The sequence below is a fragment of the Hibiscus syriacus genome, unplaced genomic scaffold, assembly GCF_006381635.1.
Source record: "Hibiscus syriacus cultivar Baekdansim isolate YM2019G1 unplaced genomic scaffold, ASM638163v2 tig00110503_pilon, whole genome shotgun sequence".
NCBI lineage: Eukaryota > Viridiplantae > Streptophyta > Magnoliopsida > Malvales > Malvaceae > Hibiscus > Hibiscus syriacus.
Window position 1 is genome coordinate 3,053,156 of NW_024062764.1, and position 20,029 is coordinate 3,073,184.

At 33.7% G+C, this 20,029-nt stretch overlaps 1 protein-coding gene and 1 pseudogene across 1 annotated transcript; both read right to left on the reverse strand.

Moving 5' to 3' along the window:
- Positions 1-1,416: 1,416 nt before the first annotated feature.
- Positions 1,417-9,059, reverse strand: LOC120129641 (annotated as a pseudogene).
- A 2,295-nt stretch (positions 9,060-11,354) lies between these two features.
- Positions 11,355-14,983, reverse strand: LOC120129557. Its single transcript, XM_039147026.1, has 4 exons — positions 14,287-14,983; positions 13,018-13,104; positions 11,703-12,894; positions 11,355-11,593 (listed from the first exon to the last, which is right to left on the reverse strand). Exons 1-4 carry the CDS (start codon positions 14,617-14,619, stop codon positions 11,511-11,513), a joined length of 1,695 nt encoding a protein of 564 aa, XP_039002957.1. The 5' UTR covers positions 14,620-14,983; the 3' UTR covers positions 11,355-11,510.
- Between the last annotated feature and the right edge of the window lie 5,046 nt (positions 14,984-20,029).

Here is a 20,029-nt window from a genome sequence, read left to right on the forward strand (position 1 = left end):
AATCCAAACGAAATTGCTTCTAAAACAACACAATAATATCATTTAAGCTTTATTTATTTATCTTACTTTTTCCAATCTGTGCTAATCTTTTGTTTTACAATAAGTTATTTTTCCAACAAGGTTTCCAACTAGAAGTGTAGAAAAATATATAGAGAATTAACTTTAGTTTTTCGGGCAACATTAAGTTTAGAATTTTCAGTATGGTATTTATTACATATTTAAAATAAGATAAACTATATATTTAATCATCCAATTATATTTTACAATTTCATTTTGATCATTAAAAAATCATACCTAAAATCAAGTTCGGGTTCCGTTTTGTTCATCCGTCATTAAAAATTAACAGTGATGTTAACATGTCATTGTTAATGATACATCATCATTGAAAAATAAAATAAAAAATTTACCACATCAGAAATTTTATTTAGTTTTAATGGTGGATGGCCAAAATAAAATCAAAATGTAACTTTAGATATGATTTACAAAAAAATGATTGAGTAACCAAAACAAAACCACAAGAATAATTAGATGATTAAATATGTACTTTACCCTCAAATTATATATAAGAATATGTACGTATTTTCCGATATTTTATTTGCAGTATTATTTTATAAAATTTTAATAATTAATTAGTATAATCCTTTTGTTTTTATATTTTAAAAATATAAGTAAATTTTAATTATTTTGTAGATTATCTTTTTTAACATATAAACAAAAAATATGTTTACATTATTTTTATTAAAATATTATGTATTAAAAAAATTAGCTGATCCTATTCTCATATGTAATGAGATAAGAGGGAGGTGGGGTAATAGGCTTCCCCCAACGCAAGGTTGTGAGCAGCTTCCGTGAAAGACCTCCGTTATGAATTACCTTCAATGAGATTCGATCTCACGACCACAAGGTTAAAAGCCTTACGCTCTACCAATTGAACTAGACGATCAATTCAAAATATATAATATGATTAATTAAAACACTAGGTAGCAAATTTTATAAAGAGAGATGTATAACTATTCATACAATTAAAAATGTATAATACTTCATATTTTTTGAATAATTATTGTGTTGCAAATGCATAATTATTCATATAAATAAAAATATATAATTATTACTAATTTTAGATAATCATAAATTCGTGTAATTTTTTACTAATATCTTCATCCCGTGCACGAGTATATAAACTATGCATGAATATATATATATATATATATATATATAAATTAATTATTAAATAATAATCCACTAGATAGATATAATTAAAAATCAATAAATGATCAATATTACTGCTAAATATATTAATAAATAATTAAAAAATATATGTTTAATAAATAAATATTACTAATAGTTAAAATTTAAAAGATGAGCACCATCGTATAGTATCATTTGCTCCATATAAAAGGATTTATTTGCCTGTACGATAGTAAAAATACTCTGGATTGTACGGCACAGTTTCCATATACTTCACCTCTAACGTAGTTGACAAGGCGGAAGGCGGAAGGCGGAAGGCGGAAGGCGGAAGGCGGAAGGCGGAAGGCGGAAGGCATTACAAGAAGGTCGCCAACCATGGATCGGTTCGGTGCGGAAGACCGGTCCGTGCTCCTAGAGCCCTACAGCCCGATGCAGCCTGCAATGAAGCCTCAAAAAATAGGTCAGATATAACATCTCCTTATCCAATACTCCTAGCCTCAGAAAGAAAAAATCACCTAATTAACCAAGAGAAAATCTGTTTACCACTTGAGCAGCGAACGGTAACATCTCCTGTGGCATGCCTGCAGAGAGAGCTAAAAAAACCAAAAAATGGATCATTGTCAACCTCTTAAATGGCTTAATCGGAAAAAAATGTAAGATCATAGTTCAGTTGTGAGGAGGCAAGCTTTCCGATAAGGATATAACGTTGTTCAACCATCGGTAGATGAAGCTGTTGACGGTTCATCTTATATATGAATACGATGGATGGTTGATCTGATCTGACGAATCCGATATTTCTTCCAGGTTTATATTATAGGTAGTTAGAAGTTAGTCACTTCCGGAATGGATGCTTTCAATGGATAAATGTACCATAAATTATTGCTCCAATAAATGCATCTCCGGCGCCGGTTGTATCAACAAGTTCTGATGGTGGAACCTTTTCAGCTGTTCCGATAAATAACCGACCAATCACAGTTCCTATTCCATTTGCACTCAATTTGGCAACCTTCTACAAAGGGATATCTAACAAATAAAAATCTGAAGATGAAAGAGAAGTTCACAATTTCAAGTTATAAGAAAATATAATTAAAAAAAAACCGGAAGTAGCTCCCGAGAACTCATGCAAACTTGCTGCCAAAAGAGATAACTTTTAACATGGATTCGAGAAAAACTAGATCAAATCAGAGGTTGAACTGTTCCACTGAAAACTTGAACTCCAAAAATATCAGAAATATGAACTACCTGTAACAACGATCCAAGAAGATGCGACGTGTATGGAAATATGTATCAGACACGAGAGTCAACACAAGTACTTCAGGAAAAATAAAATGTCACAGTAACATATTGCAGAATAGAAACAGGCCAACCAAAAGCATGGTCCTAAACTAAGAACACCAATCTAGAGAAAGATTTAAGAAAGTTAAGTTCACATTGTGCGACTGTATTCCCACCTACATCAGATCATATGTTCTAACTGACCTATAAAGATTAAACATAAGCCTTAGAGCTATAATATGTATACAGATGGCAGCGGGCGGATATCTGCAATTTCTGAAATATCTGAATCCAAATCTGCATAAAAATTCGAATCTGTTTTTTATCAACAAATTATTCGAGTATTACTATTTGAATCCTAATTAAATATTATTATACATCAGATATCCAATCCGCAAAAAATACAATCAAAATTTTAAATCATATTTTGGATATCTGGGTCCCTTAAAAGTTGGATGACAAAGGTTCTAACCCCCCTTAGAAGCAAACATATTATCCATTTCGTAATCTGGAGCTGGATTCGGATATCCGAATCCACAATCCGCAAAAGTAATGTGTATTCGTATAATTGATATTCGAGGGTGTATATTCTCTCTATATCTGCAGCGAATAGAAATTTTAACTTCTGAATCTGCAATATTTAAATCCACAAAGATATTCGCAAATTTCTGATTCCACAATCTGAATTGCCATCCCCAAATATGCAAGTCAATATAAAGTCCTTTGCTTTGTATTTACCGATGAGATACATGTTGGGATGGTCTTGCTTTCATCTTTTCTCTGCTTCAACGATTCCAATGAACTATGAATATCAATTTCTTCAGCATCGGAACCAGCTGCAAATATAGTAGAGAAAACCCGTAAAAAATGTAAATTCACAATATAGTTTTTTTCTTTTGGGTTCCAACAAAATTTCGGGTTCCATTTGATAAGATATTTACCATTTACACTTCTTTCGAGCATTATGCATCCATCTTCACCCAATGTCACAATTACAAATTTTAACTTTGGCAATTTCAGAAGCCTCTGTCCATGCCTTTCTCATCGGATATTCATAACATGTGCCAAAAAATTCAACTGAATTAACAAATATAAGCAGCAATGCACATGTATATTATCTTTTTAACTAAAGATTAAAGAACCAGGCCAAAACTAAATATCTAGAATACCAACAGAAGGAGAACTAAAATAGATTTAACTGATACTGACAAAATAAGTTCCCAAAGATATGGGTAGATGACAACACTTATAAAAGATAATGGAAGAATGATCCTGTGGAGGTTGAATAAGAGTTGTAGGGCCCTTTCTTTGTTTTTATCAAATGCTTACAAAACTAAGTTACCTGTGGGAAACTTCAATGTGAAAGAAACATTAAAAGATCAACTTACCTGCGGAAATTTTGCCGAACAAATAGCGTAACTAGCAAAATCCAGAAGATCATCTAAACCTTCCCTTTTACTTTCTGCATCGACTAATATTGGAATATTCTTGCGAGCTGCCTGTACTGGAAACATACAAAAAAGTGCTATTGACTTGCTATGAGTTGATATTAATGATGAAGAATGTAAGGGAAAGACTTGAATACAAATTGGTCACAATCTTGTGAACAGCTTAATAGTTAAAAAAGTATTCACTTTTTGTAGTTTTTCAGCCAAGAAACAAAGTTGATGAATATTACCAATGATAAGTTCAAAATTTTGGATATTAAAGATACATTATTAAATCAATTCATACTCCTAACAATCTTAGGCATACTCAGATGTGAGTATTAAATATGGTTATGCATCATGGGTCTGTTCAATTTTTTCCATGTATTTAGAGAGGGCTCTATAACAACCCGGGAAAAAGAGGAAAAAAATATTTATATTGGTGTAATTTGGTGAAATTTGGGGGTTTAATTAAAAGTTTTCAAAACTTATAGATCATTTTAGAAGTGAAGAAAATTCAGGGATCAATCCCTAAATTACTCCAATTAGTGTCGGCAGCTTTTAAACATAAATATGTGCAATGTGTTTTCTGGTTTCATACCAGAAACAATTGCAAAATTTTACTCCCCGCACCCCTCTTTTCAAACCCGATCTCGATGTCGTCCGACCTTCGATCGTCGTTTTGAAACCACCATCGTGTTCTTCATCGAGCGATGAACAAACCCCTTAAAACAATTGAAGAGAAACGCTCTCAAACGCCGTGAATTTCGAGTCAAAGTCTCGACGTTTTTTTTAGCACCACCGCCGAGAAAATCTTAAATTCATCTCCGATCGTTGATCCGTTTTCGACAATTCCCGCACTATCGTGTTCCTTGTGTCGTTCCGAGTCTGCCGGTGTCCTCCTTGTCTCCGGCGGCAGCACATGAGGGAGGTGAAGCGATCAAAGTTTCGGATTTGTTGAAATCGAGCTCTCCACCGTTCAAAATTGTGGACCGAGCTTTGTAAGTGCCTCAAAATCGCTTAAAATAATTTTTAGAAAATTTTCTAGAATTTTCGGACACCAGGGGAGTGTTCACGCGGCCTCACACGCCGCCCCTGCGCGTGGGGGAGCTTCGAAACTGGTTGGGTAGTGTTGACTGGTCTGACCGACCCGACCCGACCTGTTGACCCGACTTGTGAAATGTGTAAAAAACTCGGGTGCTAGTTTTGTAAATATTTTTAAAATGGTGCCTAATATGTAATTAATTTTTGTTAGGGTGATATTTGTGTAAAAGTTGACCGTCGTTGACCAATGTTGATTACCGTTGACCATAACTTTGACCGGCATTGACCAGCCATTACTTTTTCCGGGTATACATATCCTGACATTTTTCGACGTCCCGAATCTGTTTTGTCAAATTCGAACCCGAAAACCTCCAAATCGTTAGTCAAACCCGTTGACTTTGACTTTAACTAAAAAGTTAAAATTTCAAAAAATCATATTTTATGTTTTTCGACGTTCTGAGTTCGATTCCGCAATCCATTTTTCCAAATTCAAAGTCGAAAGCCTCCAAATTTACAATCAAACCCGAAAAATGCATATGTACTTAAGAGTTTTAGTTTTGAATGATCAAGTAAGACTTGAGACTGATAAATTATTATTGTTTGAAGGTACAAGAGACTCTCCTGATCGCTTGACAGCTCGACCCAGCTCCTCTAGATCAGTTAAACCACGTGTTCCAGTAATCACTCGTATGATCCGTAAATCTTATGATTTCATAGATTAATTATGTTACCCACTAGTAATATAGTGTTATTATGAATTAGGTTCGAAAACTGTAGCAGAGCGTGGCGAGGCCAGCACTCACTAAATCTACTATTTGAACCTATTATTGAGGTGTGTTCCCTATATATTACTGAATTGTTTTATTGTTTTGTTGTTTTAATATGTGGTACATTGAAATCTATAATTATTGTTTTATTGATGCACCGATTTAATGGTAATGGCTTATGGATTATGATTGTTATCTGATTATTGGTTTTCACTGGTATATGATTACCATGATTAAGGATCTATGGAAATTATGTCACGGTGCAATTGTATTTTTGAGATACTGATTTATAAAGTACAGCTCTGATCAAGCTGAAAAAAATTTTCTGAACCTAATTTGACTTTTAGGTAGGCTCTGCGACCCTGTGATCATTCTCGAGTAGGCCCTGCGGCCCTAAGATGTGTTCTTAGGTAGGCCCCGTGGCCCCGAAATCTTTCTTGGATAGACTTTCAGGCCCTACGATGTTCCCATTGGTTAACTCTTTTATGAGATTTACAGCAGTATGATTTTATGAGATTTACTAGACTATGACTTGTTTAGTATACCTATCATGATTTTATCGTAATGTTGGGACACACTGAGCCTAGCTCATTTTTCGAAAATGTTTTTCCCCCTTTCAGATACTGTTGGTTAGATACCTCGGATCAAGCACTTGGAGGATCAACATATCTCTTAGAGTATATCCGATTGTAAATGATTTTATCTTTCAAGTTAACTTTATTTTGGTAACATGGGCCTTAATTTAAAATATTGGATTTTATAATGATTACTTTTTTGCTACTAATATTCGGTTTATCGTGATTTGGATTTTTACGACATGTTTTAAATTAATTTATTATTTTTTTAGTTTTAAATTTATGAGTGGGGTTTTTATTGTTAAATTATTATATTTCATAAATGTCTTTTGGAACATGATTTTAATTTACCGAATAATGTTTTTAGGAAAATGTCTTTAAGAATTATAAATGTGATCTATTAGACTTAGTCGAAACATATAGGTTGGGTCTAGGGGGTTACAGGCTCTATCCCCCATACCTCATTTCTGAACAAGTTCCGAACACGGAAATATCAAGAAAAATGAAGAGTTGGAGCAATACAGCTTCTAACCATAGGATAGTTGATACCATAAGCAGAACAAGAAAAGAAAAAGTACCTCTTTTGCAACTATTAAAGCTGTTTCATACAGTGTTCCATCAAAATAAACCATATTCACTCCATCCAATGCAGATAATAATTGCGATTGTGAGAGTTCCTCAGGTATCAAGGGTGGATAACCAGGGGTGTGAATACAGGTGCGAGTTTTCCTGAAAATTTAGTGTCAACCAATTGAGTGTGAAGATTTTGAATGAAATAATCTTCTATTATATTTTTCTGTTAATAGCATACATACATATATATATAGGAGAGACAACTTAAACAATAATATACCCATAACGGCTCAAAATATTCTGTCAACAGCCCATAACTAACCTATATTATTATGTAGGAAATAGGAATTGTATTATAAGACAACATCCTGATTTCTATCTTCATTTTTTAACATAAGCAATACTTATTTTTGTTCTGGTTATGAGTTTAAGAATGTGGCTTGCTTCCACACCTGAAAAAAAAATGTAAACGAATCTTGTTGTATAGAAAGGACTGCAAGAGCCGGCCGAAGGTGACCTTAAGCCAACTCTACAGAAGATAATCCTCCATGCTTTAAACCTGCCTTAGGCAGATCCCAAACGACTATGCACAGAGCCAAAGAGAAAAGAAAGATTTTCCAAGGAAAAACATTTCTTACTAAAGGATAACTTATTATATGATGCATGTGATAAGGCTATAAGTGCTCACATTTCACTATCAACGATGATATAAGAAAATGGTGAATTCCCCTCCTCAGAAACCTGAAATCCACACATTTAAGTGAGAGTCCAGGTTTTAACGAAACATTTAGAGGCGATAAGATAAAATATGTATTATATAATAGAAGGTTGTCTAGAGCATTAAGCTTATTGATGGTATCATCTGGAAAAATTATATGCTTTAATATTTAAGGGGCCAAAACAAGGGCATATGAATGAGCAAATAACACATATTTGTTTGGTTCACCAAGAAATAATACCATAGATAAAGTAATGTACAATAAAGCACATTCCTTTGCAGGCTGGTCTCAGCTATATGACAATCCAAGTTAGGTTATTTTCTTGTCTTCTAACTTGTGGAGTTCAGGAAAGTTGTGATCAATTCAAACATTTGATTAAATCAATGATAATAGTAGGCTATGGATCTTTTCCAGAAGTATGATCCATAAAACATCTCAAAAAGGCTTACAATAAAGAATGAAGTGTTGATTCCGTCAGATTCAAGCTTAGGGATGGCAGAATGACCCGAACCCGATGGGAAACCCGGTCAAGTTCGGGTCGGGTATCGAGGATTTTTTTCGGGGATTTTTTTGGGTTCGGGTTCGGGGCAAGGTATCCCCGCCCCACCCCGATTATATATATATATATATATAATATTTTTTATTTTTTATATTAATTATATATATAATATTTTATATATTTTATATATATAATATTTTTGGGTTCGGGTATAATATTTTGGGTCGGGTTCGGGGACGGGGCAAAAAAAATCCCCAACGGGGCGCCCCGTTAAAAAACCCGACGGGGATCGGGTCAGGGACGAGGATGGGGATTCATTTCGGGGAAGGGGCGAGCAAAACCCACCCCGTTGCCATTCCTATTCAAGCTCCTCCAGGATACTCTTTCCTTGAGCGTCATTGGCAACCTAACAATTTATATAATGCAACAAAAATGTTATCTCAATCAACAGTCATGCTTCAAAGTGGAGTTGAATTAAGTAGATAAAGAATGTGCAAAGCTATGTAAAACCTTAGAAATTAGTCGCGGTTTTAATCCTAAACGAGCAGCACAAGTTAAGGCATTTCCAGCATTCCCACCTCCTTGAACCTGTGAAAACAGATGTGAAATTAATCAATTAAACCTACAAGTTATATGGCTGAAGCTCCTGAATTTTCTTTTAGTACCCTTGTCCAACAGCAAAGTTGTCTGATGCACATCAGAATATAGACATGAGGAAATGGCTGTTCAATGATTCTCCAAGTACAAGGAGAAACTTAGAAAAAAATTGAAAATACACATATCGATAACATATCCATACCTGACACTTCAAATACGAGTAAAATAACCTAATAAGAGATTCTACAAAGAAATTAAAGACAAAGTACAAATTGAAGCATTGATCAAATATGAACTACATCACTTAAAATCCATTAAAAAAAACAGTCAAGTAACATAAACATGTTGGACATAAATATTTGTGTTACCGACACTCACAAGTTCGAGTAACATAACCTACTAGGGAGACAAAAGGGAAAACTGAAACATTGATCAAATGTGAACTACATTACTCAATTAAAATCCATAAAAAATATCCAAGTAACCATAACCTAGTCAAACATAAATTCTCATGTCAAACACACACCCACACCTAAACTAATGAATTCGAGTAACATAACCTATTAGGAGGTTCTACAAAGGAATTGAAGACAAAAGGGAAAACTGAAACATTGATCAAATATGAGTTGAATTACTCACTAAATATATATATAAAGACTGACTATGATAACAAAATTGGATGGGAATACCAACACTCACAAGTCCGAGTAACATAACCTACTAGGAGGTTCTCTAAAGAAATTGAGAACATAGGGGAAACTTGAAACATTGATCAAACATTAACTACAATGCTCGCTTAAAATCCATCAGAAAAAAGATTGGATAAACTACACATTTAGTACCAAAACTATCAATTTTGATCCATTTTAATACTTAAACTTTTAATTTTTCAAAATCATTTCTAATGATTAATTTTTATTTCATTTTAGTACTCACCGCTAAAAACTTAACGCTATAGTACCTAAACTTTCATTTTTTATTTTCAAAATTTAACGTTAAATTATGAACAGGGTACTAAAATAAAACAAAAACTAAATTTTAGTATGATTTTGAAAACATTGAAAGTTTAAGTACTAAAATGAACCAAAACTAATAGTTTAGATACTAAATGCGTAATTTACCCAAAAAGATAAACTACCCAGGTCTAATCCACACCCAATACTAACACTCTTGAATCCAAGTAACATAACCTATTACAAAGTTCTTCAAAAACAATTGAAGAAGGTCAAATTGAAACATTGATGAAATATGAGCAGACGTCAGTAGATTAAATAAATTAAAAGCAGGAAGCTCGGAATCTAGAAATTAGAATCTTTAAGTTGGCGGCTCGGATTTTGTCGTCAGGTTTAGGATAAGAAACAACGGAGGCCAATAAATCCACCATGACCGATCCACACCCTAGCTGTTGATTATATATTAACAAAGTTGAAAAAAAACAACTTTATCAATTGTATGATAATGCCAAACAAAAAACAAATGAGGATATGAATATAGAAGACAAGGATGGAAATTAAATGATAAAAAAGTACGACGATGCGGTGTTCAGGAAGAGATTCGGATAAAAATTGGGGCCTGAAATTTGAGGAAGGAGAGGAGAAAGCGCAAGACGAGGCAGAGTCGGCATTGGGGAAAAGAGAAAGGAGCGATAACAGCGCCATTGTTTTTTTGTTTTTCTCCCTCCGCAATGCTTTAAGCTAAGTTTCAATATCCAAAACTCAGGACCTCTGTAGCCAACCAATTCTGAGCCGTGCAAATTCAGTCTATTTATTTTCTATTTTTTATTTTATTAATGCCTATTAAAAGTCTTTTTTTTAGTGTATTTCTATTATGAAATTATATAAATTATCATAATCTTATTAATGTGATTGAGTAATTTTTTTATAATTATTTAATGATAAAAAAATTATTATTATTTTTTAAAAGTCTCGAATTTAAACACTAATAGTTGTAACAAGAGTGAATCAATATTTATTGTCACATGATTGAGAGTATTTAAAAAATATGCTCTATTTTATAATAATTTTAGCTTAATCAAAATAATACTAATATTTTATATAACACAACTCAAATTATCTCACTGATTAAAGTGATAGTTGTTATTCTTAAAGTCCTAAGTTTGAATACATTGTATGTCAATGATATTTAAGTTTTAATTGGATACCTATATTAAAATAGGATAAACTGCACGTTTATAACTCTAATATCATTTGTATTCTATTTTGGTCATTCAAAAAACAAATTAATATCAAACCTAACATTGTATTTTGGTTTTATTTTGGTCACTTTTCATTAAAAATTTAATGATAATACTTACATATTACTATAAGGTGATACCACATCATCATTGAAAAAAAAAATATCATGTTAGCAATTCTATTGATTTTTTAATAATAATTAACTAAAGGTATGTTAATTTGAAAAAGTTAGGTGATTGAAATAAAACAAAAATAATAATTGAGTATTAAACGTGAAATTCACCCTATAATATGTTATGTCACATATATTCCGACAAACTTTAAATCAATTCAGTTATATCAATTTAGAAAGGCCCGAGTCGGGTCTAATAGAGCCTAGATTTATTAAAAAAAATACAGATTTTAACAAGCAATGATAAGATAATTGTAGATTGCAGATTATTAAGAGCAAATCATCGAGAAAACCAACAAATCTGGACACTGTTCAATAATCTAAGCTTCTGGTTCGTAAATATTTATGTACAACATCATCCGCCCTCCTCGAGCTCTAAAAGCAAAGGAAACCAACTTGGAAATTAAATGATAGTTACCAATTTCAAAATTTCAACTCCAGACTATTGGGAGTCATACTTCTAAAGATGATTATATGAACTAAATAAACTCAATTCGATCCGAGGTCCGAGTTAACCTTGGCATAATAGCAACCCCGTGGATCACTTCTTTTCCAAGGTCTACTGTAGTGCAAGGAACAGATTACTTCTTTAAATATGCAAAAGCAAATGCTAATCCGCTATGCACGAGTTAGACAATCCCAAAAGCTTTCGATATCAAAGAAAAGCATACCTGTATCAAGAGATATATGATTGGGAGGAGGCGGTGCATTAAGTCCTGCAGTAAGAGGCCCTTGTAGAGGACAATGGCTATCCGAAAGGAAGCTCTCGAGCTCATTGTAGAACGACTTATCTCCCTCTCCTACGTTGAATGGTCCTTCTCCAGTTGTGGTTTGAAACTGTAAATAATCGGCAGAAGGTTGTTGATTGCTTCGACCGATGTCATTCACCCAACTAATGTCAAAATCTGAAAAACCATTGTGTGTTGCAGAACGATTTAGATTCTGAACATGATTGCTATCTTCGCGTACATTTGACTGAGGAACAAATTCAATGTTTGCTGAGGATAGGGAGGGTGCTGAGTTCGTAAAAACAGAGTCCATACTAGGCTGTGAGATCTGATGTGTATATGTTCCTAAACTTGTGTCGAAACAATCTTTTTTCCAGTCAATGGGATCCGGGTTTCTTTCGTTTGATGTTGTAACTAAAGCAGGATTTTGTCGAAACTGTGATGCATGAGCATAAGTAATGTTTTCAGACGGAACATATGGGATGCAATTCCTTGTTGAGGTAACTTCAGTGTCAACTCCTTTGGACATTATGTTGGAAGGGTTAAATTGAGAACCCCAGTTCCTAATTTTAATACCCCGATCCCTTCGGATTACGGTATTATGCACACCTAGAACCTCCTGTGAACCCAAATGCGGCTGAATCGTGCTCTTATTTAGAACATGTCGGTGTCGGCTACCCACAATCGGGTTATATGGAATCCCATGTCTGGTAGATGATGAACAAGCACGAATTATGGATGGCCTTGAGGCATGATCTTGTGGTATGCAGTTCCCAGAAGCTTGAACAGGAGTTGGTCTAAAAACATGACTTTGAGTAGTCACTCGAATATTGTCCCAATGTGGCACTTGGTCACGTTGGGACACTACTGTAGAATGAGAAGTGACAGCTGGAGCTGATCTAAAAACATGATTTTGTGTCGTCAACCGAATAATGTCACGTCGTGGAGCTTGTTGAGGCACTGCTGTAGAATCAGAAGTGACAGGAGGTGCAGAAACATTTCTCCCAAGCCTGAAATTCTTCCGCAAAGTCTTCCAAATCTCCTCTTTATCAGTGGCATGACAATGATCAGAACTAGAGATACCCGAGCCCCAATAACAACATGGTGCTTGCATGTCGCAAACAAAGCAATGACACTGCAATTTAAAAAAGAACATTCATAGCTTACATCTGAACGGATGCTAAATTCAAGGGCACCAAACTCTGAAAGAGAGCAACAATCAAGAATCTCAAAATTAAAAAGGTTTCAAAAGTATTACCAGTTCACAGTGCTGTTCATGTGAGGTTGATCTGAAAGGATATTTAGCACAATCATGCCGTGGATGGGGGAAATCTCTGCATGCAACCTACAAACAGATGATATAGAAAAATGAGACAGACATTCGAAATTTTGTGCCCACGAGAAAACAGTCTGGAAAGCGTAAAGAAAAAAAAGAATAGGGTTCGTCATTAAATGTAAACAAGTAAGAAGGCAACCTGTATATAAATGCCCCTAATATCACACCAGCTCCTAGATCGTAGATATACCGAATAGAAAACTCCAAGGGTTTCATTAATTGTTTCAAGCTTTACAGCTTTCAGTACCAAGTTTAACCATTTGGTCTACTTCAATACTAATGAAACATATATATTATGCCCATGAGATCATCTGAGCATGAAGATTGGTAAATTTTGGTTCTCCGACAAAGTCGTTTCATTCGAAGGTTTGAATATTATCAGGAAAACTCATGATCTTTCCTTTTTCCAGAAATTAGTGAACTGGCTCTGACTAGTGGAAAGGAGTAAGGACTATGACACACTGCAACAGATGATTATAACTTTTCAATGATTCAATTCTTACCTTCTTGCCTTCCAAGTTCACACTTACGGCACAACATACTGACCATCCCATAACAATGGTGCTTCAGCAGGTTGAAAGAAAATATCTAAATGCGGTGAACATTCAAAATTGCAGGAGCTAGAAGGCATGTTACAAAAAAGAAAAGATCTAGAACCACAACAAAACACACACAAAAATTATTCAAGAAATGCCAAAAAAATAGCAAAATTAGCTAAGTCTGAGAATGTTTCGAATTCAAGATTTTTCGAGCTCAACTTGAGTAAAGCTTCAGTTTTTCATTTCGAATTTGAGTCGAGCTTTATAATTTTAAGCTAGCGAGCTTTCGAGTCGAGCTCAACAATACTCGAGCTCGTTTACGGCCCTAAAATGAACCTAAATATCTCAATAACCATTCCCTAAAATTCAACACCGAGCATGCACTACTGTCCCTGACATAAAGATATGATATACATGATATCAACAAAAAAATATTTAGAATCAAGTCATTCAACTAATTTCTATTTCTCAATATCCCGTTCCTTAGCATATACAGATCACAAATTTCACTAGGAACTACTGGAAACCACATAGAAATGGATTTGTTCTAATTTTCTCAGAAAACAAACTCGACCGATGTACTTAGCCACAAAAACCAATCAAAACAAAAGGGCTAAACAAGAAAACAGAGATTAAAAATTTTGATATCAACCTGCCCTTTTTGGCCTACGACAAGCAACTCATCGGAATCTTCATGGTTATCATTAACGTCAGACACCACCGTTTCGGGGTCATCTTCCAAAATGATACAATCATCGTCTTCTACATTAACATTCTCCCTGACCGATGTGTTCCGTGACTTTGACTTCTTATTAAGGTTGACTTCCCCGATCAGCACCACCTCATCGGAATCGTCGAAGCCCTTGTTAACGGTTTTCAGAACTTCTGAAAACCAGTCGTAGTCGTCCCCTTTAGACTCTTCCAAAGCGGACGCGACGTCTTCCTCGTCGGAGCTTATATCGAAAACCACAGGATTTGACCCCATCACAAAAATAGTAACACAATATAAATAATAAGTTAGGGTTCCTATTTTTTTTGAAAAAAAAGGAACTAAATTATAGTAACATTTTCTTTATGAGAAATGCGAAGGTTCTGTAATCTGAAAGTTAAAACAAAAAAAGTACAAATCAGAATTGAAATCATGGTTTGAAACCGTGTAGAATTTATTATGATTTGTGAATAAAAGAAATGAAGAATTTCAGGGTTTAGGATGGCGGTTTTTTTAAAAGATTAATATGAGAAGATTAGGGTTTTTGAGGTTGTTGATCAGATTGGGAATCCCCCCCCCCCTTTTTCTTTCTTTCTTCCTTCTTTGACCGAGAGATTTGAGGTGAAAATGAATCACTGAAATGAACTTGAGCGAAAAATAAGAGGCAATCTACAACAGACGGAAAATGAGCTACAAGAAGGGTACAATCGGAATTTCAAATTTGCGAACAAAACAAATTTCTCTTAGAAATTCTATTATCGACCCATGGTTTATGGAATATGTATTTTTTAGATTTAATCTCTATTTTTCAATTTGATATTTTTAATCTTATATTTTAAAATTATAATCTTGATTTAGGCATAAATCGTACTACCTTTAGTTCGGTTTAGCTGAGAACCAGATCAATGATGTTATAAAAATTGATCGAAAATAAAATTTATAACTTTTAACCAAATTCAAACATCATATATTAATTGATCAATTATGGTTTCATGGACTAAATGGTCATTATAATCTTATTCATAAATATGGGGTCCAATTAAGCAATTCAACATATAGGAGTATATTACCATCATCGACATTCAAAGTAAATCAAACAATCTTAAACATTCATCACTAGTGGCATCAATATTATTTATACGATATCAATACTATCTTAAAACAATATCAATATTCTATGAATGATATTAACAATGAATTATTTTTCATAATTTTGAGGCTCAGTCGAATATCAATATCTTAATCAAATATTGATACTATACGTGTATAATACTGATACTCTCTTTGGATATTTCTAATAAATATTGATACCCTAATCATCGATCTCAATACCACAAATATTATATCCATACTCCAAATAGGTATCTATACCAAATAATCATTCAAAATCTTTTATTAATTATATGATATCGATAACCCCTTTTTTATTATAAATACCATATGCATCAAATGATCAAAACCATATTTCAAACACGCTCAAATGATCATCAAACTTGAACTAAGTTATATGCAACATGTAATATCATACCAATGGTGTAACACATCATCAATTTCATCCATAATTCATCAAATACGTACACTTGATCTTATTTACCATTTATATACATTTTTTTATCATTCTTGCATTTCATTTGATCATATTCATCATCGTAGTCATGCTTATAAACATGTCGGTCATATTTATCATATTTTCGCACCATTTACATACTTATATGAATTTTTTTTTATCTTATGACTATTGACGTGATGTTAGATCATTTTATCTTATTCATAATATACATGAACTTCACATTTCATGACATTCAAAATCATACTTATCATGAACCAAATTACATCCTTGACACACAATACTAATCACATATCATGACATTCAAAAGCATACTTATCATGAATCAAACTACAGCATTAACACACAATACTTATCACATATCAATATGCATATATAGCAATCATTCTAGAACTCACTACAAGAAAATATACCTTTAATGACATACGAATGATGACATACGTTAATTTATGACTTGCAAAAAATGTGTCATAAAAATATCATATTTTTTAAAATCTGAACGATTTATGACTTACAATAATATGTGTCATATTTAATAGTCATAATCCAAAAAATTTAACAAAAACACGAAATACACTTTTAATTATATGTCATCTGTAAAAATTCGTATTTTAATTTCCCCATTATTTTCATCCTTCCCACTTCTAGTCCTGCCTCCTCGATAATCAGTCCACGCATGCATCCTTCCCCCTTTTCTCTTTTTCCCTTTTTCTCTTTGCATGAGTGGACAATGGAAGCAATGCTTCTCGGCTTTCATCGCCTCAGCCCTAGCCTCTTATTGACAAAACCCCTTAAAATTTCAGGTTAGTCTTCCTCTGTTTGGTTCTTTAGAAAAATCTAGAAGTTAAAGGAGTGAACATTAACAAAGAAGTGTTGAGCACCGTTTTGATTTTGCTTTTGGATTTTGAATCCTAGATTTTGATTTTCCCATAGGGTAAAACTAAACGTCGTGGGATTCTACCTCGTCTTCGTCTTCGTCTTCTCTTGATGACTCTACCGGCTTAAACCAAAATTCTGATCTCAGACCGGTTAGCTAACGTTTCGGTTTGTTAACACTCACCGAGCCTAGTCGTGGAAATGGCGATGACTTTGCGAATGCATCGTTGAATCGGGAGAGAGACAACGGTGATGAAGAAGACGACCAATTAATCATGGAGAATCATGATATATTAGGCGACGAAAGGCCCTCTAGTTCTACTAGTAGTGGATATGCCGGTGAGAGAGGAAGTAGTAGTGCCACGAGCGAGTCTAGGATCAATGAAGCGAGTGAAATTGACGGTAATGAGATTCATGAAGTAAAGAACCATGGTTTCCTCAAAGGATTCTCCATTAATCAGGCCTCCCCTTGGGTTCCGGGTAAATGCCACGTTAATGAGGTTAACCATTCCAGTTCTTTTTCCTTTTTGAACAAAAAAATGGTTTAGCTTGTTTTTCGCCGAATTCGATAAATTTAAAGTTGGGAATGTTTATGAGGTTTTGGAATTTGGACCAGTCGATAACGATTTTATTGTTTGAGTGTAAGAATTATTAGCCTTTCATGGTTTGATTTGGAAACAAAAAGAAAGAATCAACTTCAAACAATCTTTGTTATATTGCATCATGTTTAATTTAGGAATGAAGTCCAGGATGATGGTTCGATAGCATGGAGAAAGAGGAAGAAACACTTCTTTATTTTGAGTAATTTTGGTAAACTGATATATTCCAGGTGTGTTAGTAATTCCTAGAGATGCTAATACTTGAAGGTGCAAAATCTGTACAAATAAAATGAACGGCTTGCTAATGGATCATACTTTAATTCTTTTGTACATTTCACTTCCATATATGGAGATGAACACAAACTAGCTGGTTTCTCAGCTATATTACAAGCCATCATTTCCTTCGTGGAGAATGGGTAATTGGCTGAATATAGCTTACTTGGTTTTTAGTAATGATTCTCGTGCTTACTCAGTGCAATTATTTGGGAAACTTTATCATTTTTATGTCAGTTTCATGGGGTTTTAACATTTCGGTAATTGCTTTTCAGGGGAGATCGTATCAAATTGATCAAGGTTGGGAAACACCAGGTATTATTACACTTGCTACTTCTGGATTTGAAATTTATGTACTTTATAATTTTCTAGCTCTGCAATCAGTTGTTATTAGACTACTTGCATTTGAAATACTTTCTCATCCATTTAATGATTAATCTTTTAAGTATTTCTTTGAATTGTCTTTTCACATTTTTGGAATTGCATTCTTTAGAAATAAACACTGAGGAACTGCAATTTAATTTCTGTTTCACAGTAGTATAATCAGTGTAGTTTCATTAAATGTGGTGGAACCTTAATCCTCAAATAGTTTTGTAATATTTGGCAAGACGTGTTAATTAATTTTAAAAAGAAAAGTAAATGATGTGATAGCAGTTTGTTTGATATTGTTAGAAATAGACATGTTTACGTGGACAAAGAAGTGTTGGCCTTCTATTTTGCTTTTGGTAGATGATCTGGGTGATTTTTCTGTGAAGCTTAAAGTGTTGTATTTTTAGCTTGGTATCAGCCCTCAGATCATTGCATCCATAATTATGCAGGTTTGTAATTTTTCTTTGGTCATATAAGATTTGTTTAACATGATTGTGTAAACTTTTAAATTCCATATTTTTTTCTACACTTCATGCTATGAAATCTATTTGCCACCCTCATGTTATATGTTTAAGTGGAGATAGATAGATAGATGTTGAGGATTGTTGCTATGTTCTTTTAAGACGGAATGGTTGTACAAAACTCTGATGCTTTTGTTTCTCACTAGAAATTGGCAGGATATGACGCATATTCAGCCTTTTCCTGGAATAAAACTTGAACATAATTTTCACATGTTCTCTATTCATTTTTTTCCATCTATGCCTTATATTTGAGCTTTTATTTGTAAACTAAATTCTTATGGTTTTTGTAGGGTTAAGCATGTGATGGAGACTGCTTTACTTTTGGTTTGTGGTGCAATGACTATGACATGGATCTGTGATACGATATCAGAATCCGGATTTGGTATCATTCTTATTACATTTACTCCTTATTTATTTCAATTGTTACATACAAGTTTTTAATTTAATAAGAACAACTAAGTAACTGACCGAATAAATGTAAAGCTAGTGGTTATTTTCTCTAGAATCTATAATGAGGAAAACTCTGGAAATTGAGCTTTAAGCAAAAAAAATTATTCGATGTGCAGAGACCTTATGTTGGATTGAAGGAAATAATAGGAAATAGTGATATTCTTCTCATATGTTCACCTTGAGACGAGAAATATGCTTTTATCCAAGATTATAGAAGTTATAGAAATTCATTAAAAGTTTTAGCCTTTCACCTTGTCCAAAGTCAAGGAAAGTTCATATAAAATTGGTGTGCTTTTTAAAGATCTTGTTTTCTTACATTTTGAAAGTGATGAAGTTGCACATTACTGCGATGTTTTGAGTATTTTGGCCTTCTTAATTCACTGCTTGTGTGTTTCAGGTCAAGGTTCATCTCTAATTATATATGTTGGAATATTAACTGGATACACAAATACGCTGTATGAGATGTTGACTCAACTCTCAGGTATGCCACATGTGCTGACTAAGGTCGTATTCTTAAGTTGGGTGGAGCTTTTGTCAGAATTATAACTTTTTAGTTCAAAAACTGTCACGTTTTAAAAGTAAAAAAAATGATTTCATGATTTCTGTTTTCCATGCAAAATTCTTATTATTAATAAGTAAAAATATCCTAAGCGGTTATTAACAAATTAAGTTTGACTAGGTAGGCAGCCTGAAGCTGTGGTACCAAAATTCGGTTTCATTGTAAAGAGTACATTCTATAGCTATTTCAATGAAAGTAATTCAGTATATAGGAAGGTGAGGAAAGTGGTGTGAAAATTGTATCTGTACACTAGTCCTTTAGTGATTATTTGCTCAACTGCAACGACCTTGGTTTTCTGTAGATGTGGACATCAATTATACGTGTCTTCTACATTTTTTTCAGTGTGCATCATTATTGGTTTCTTGCATCCATAGGTAGTTCCGTGAGTTGGTGGCCGTACATGCTTGATGTATTAGGTGTTTTTACTGTAGTCGCCATGTGGGCAGTTGTTGTAACTGAGGGTTGCAGGAAA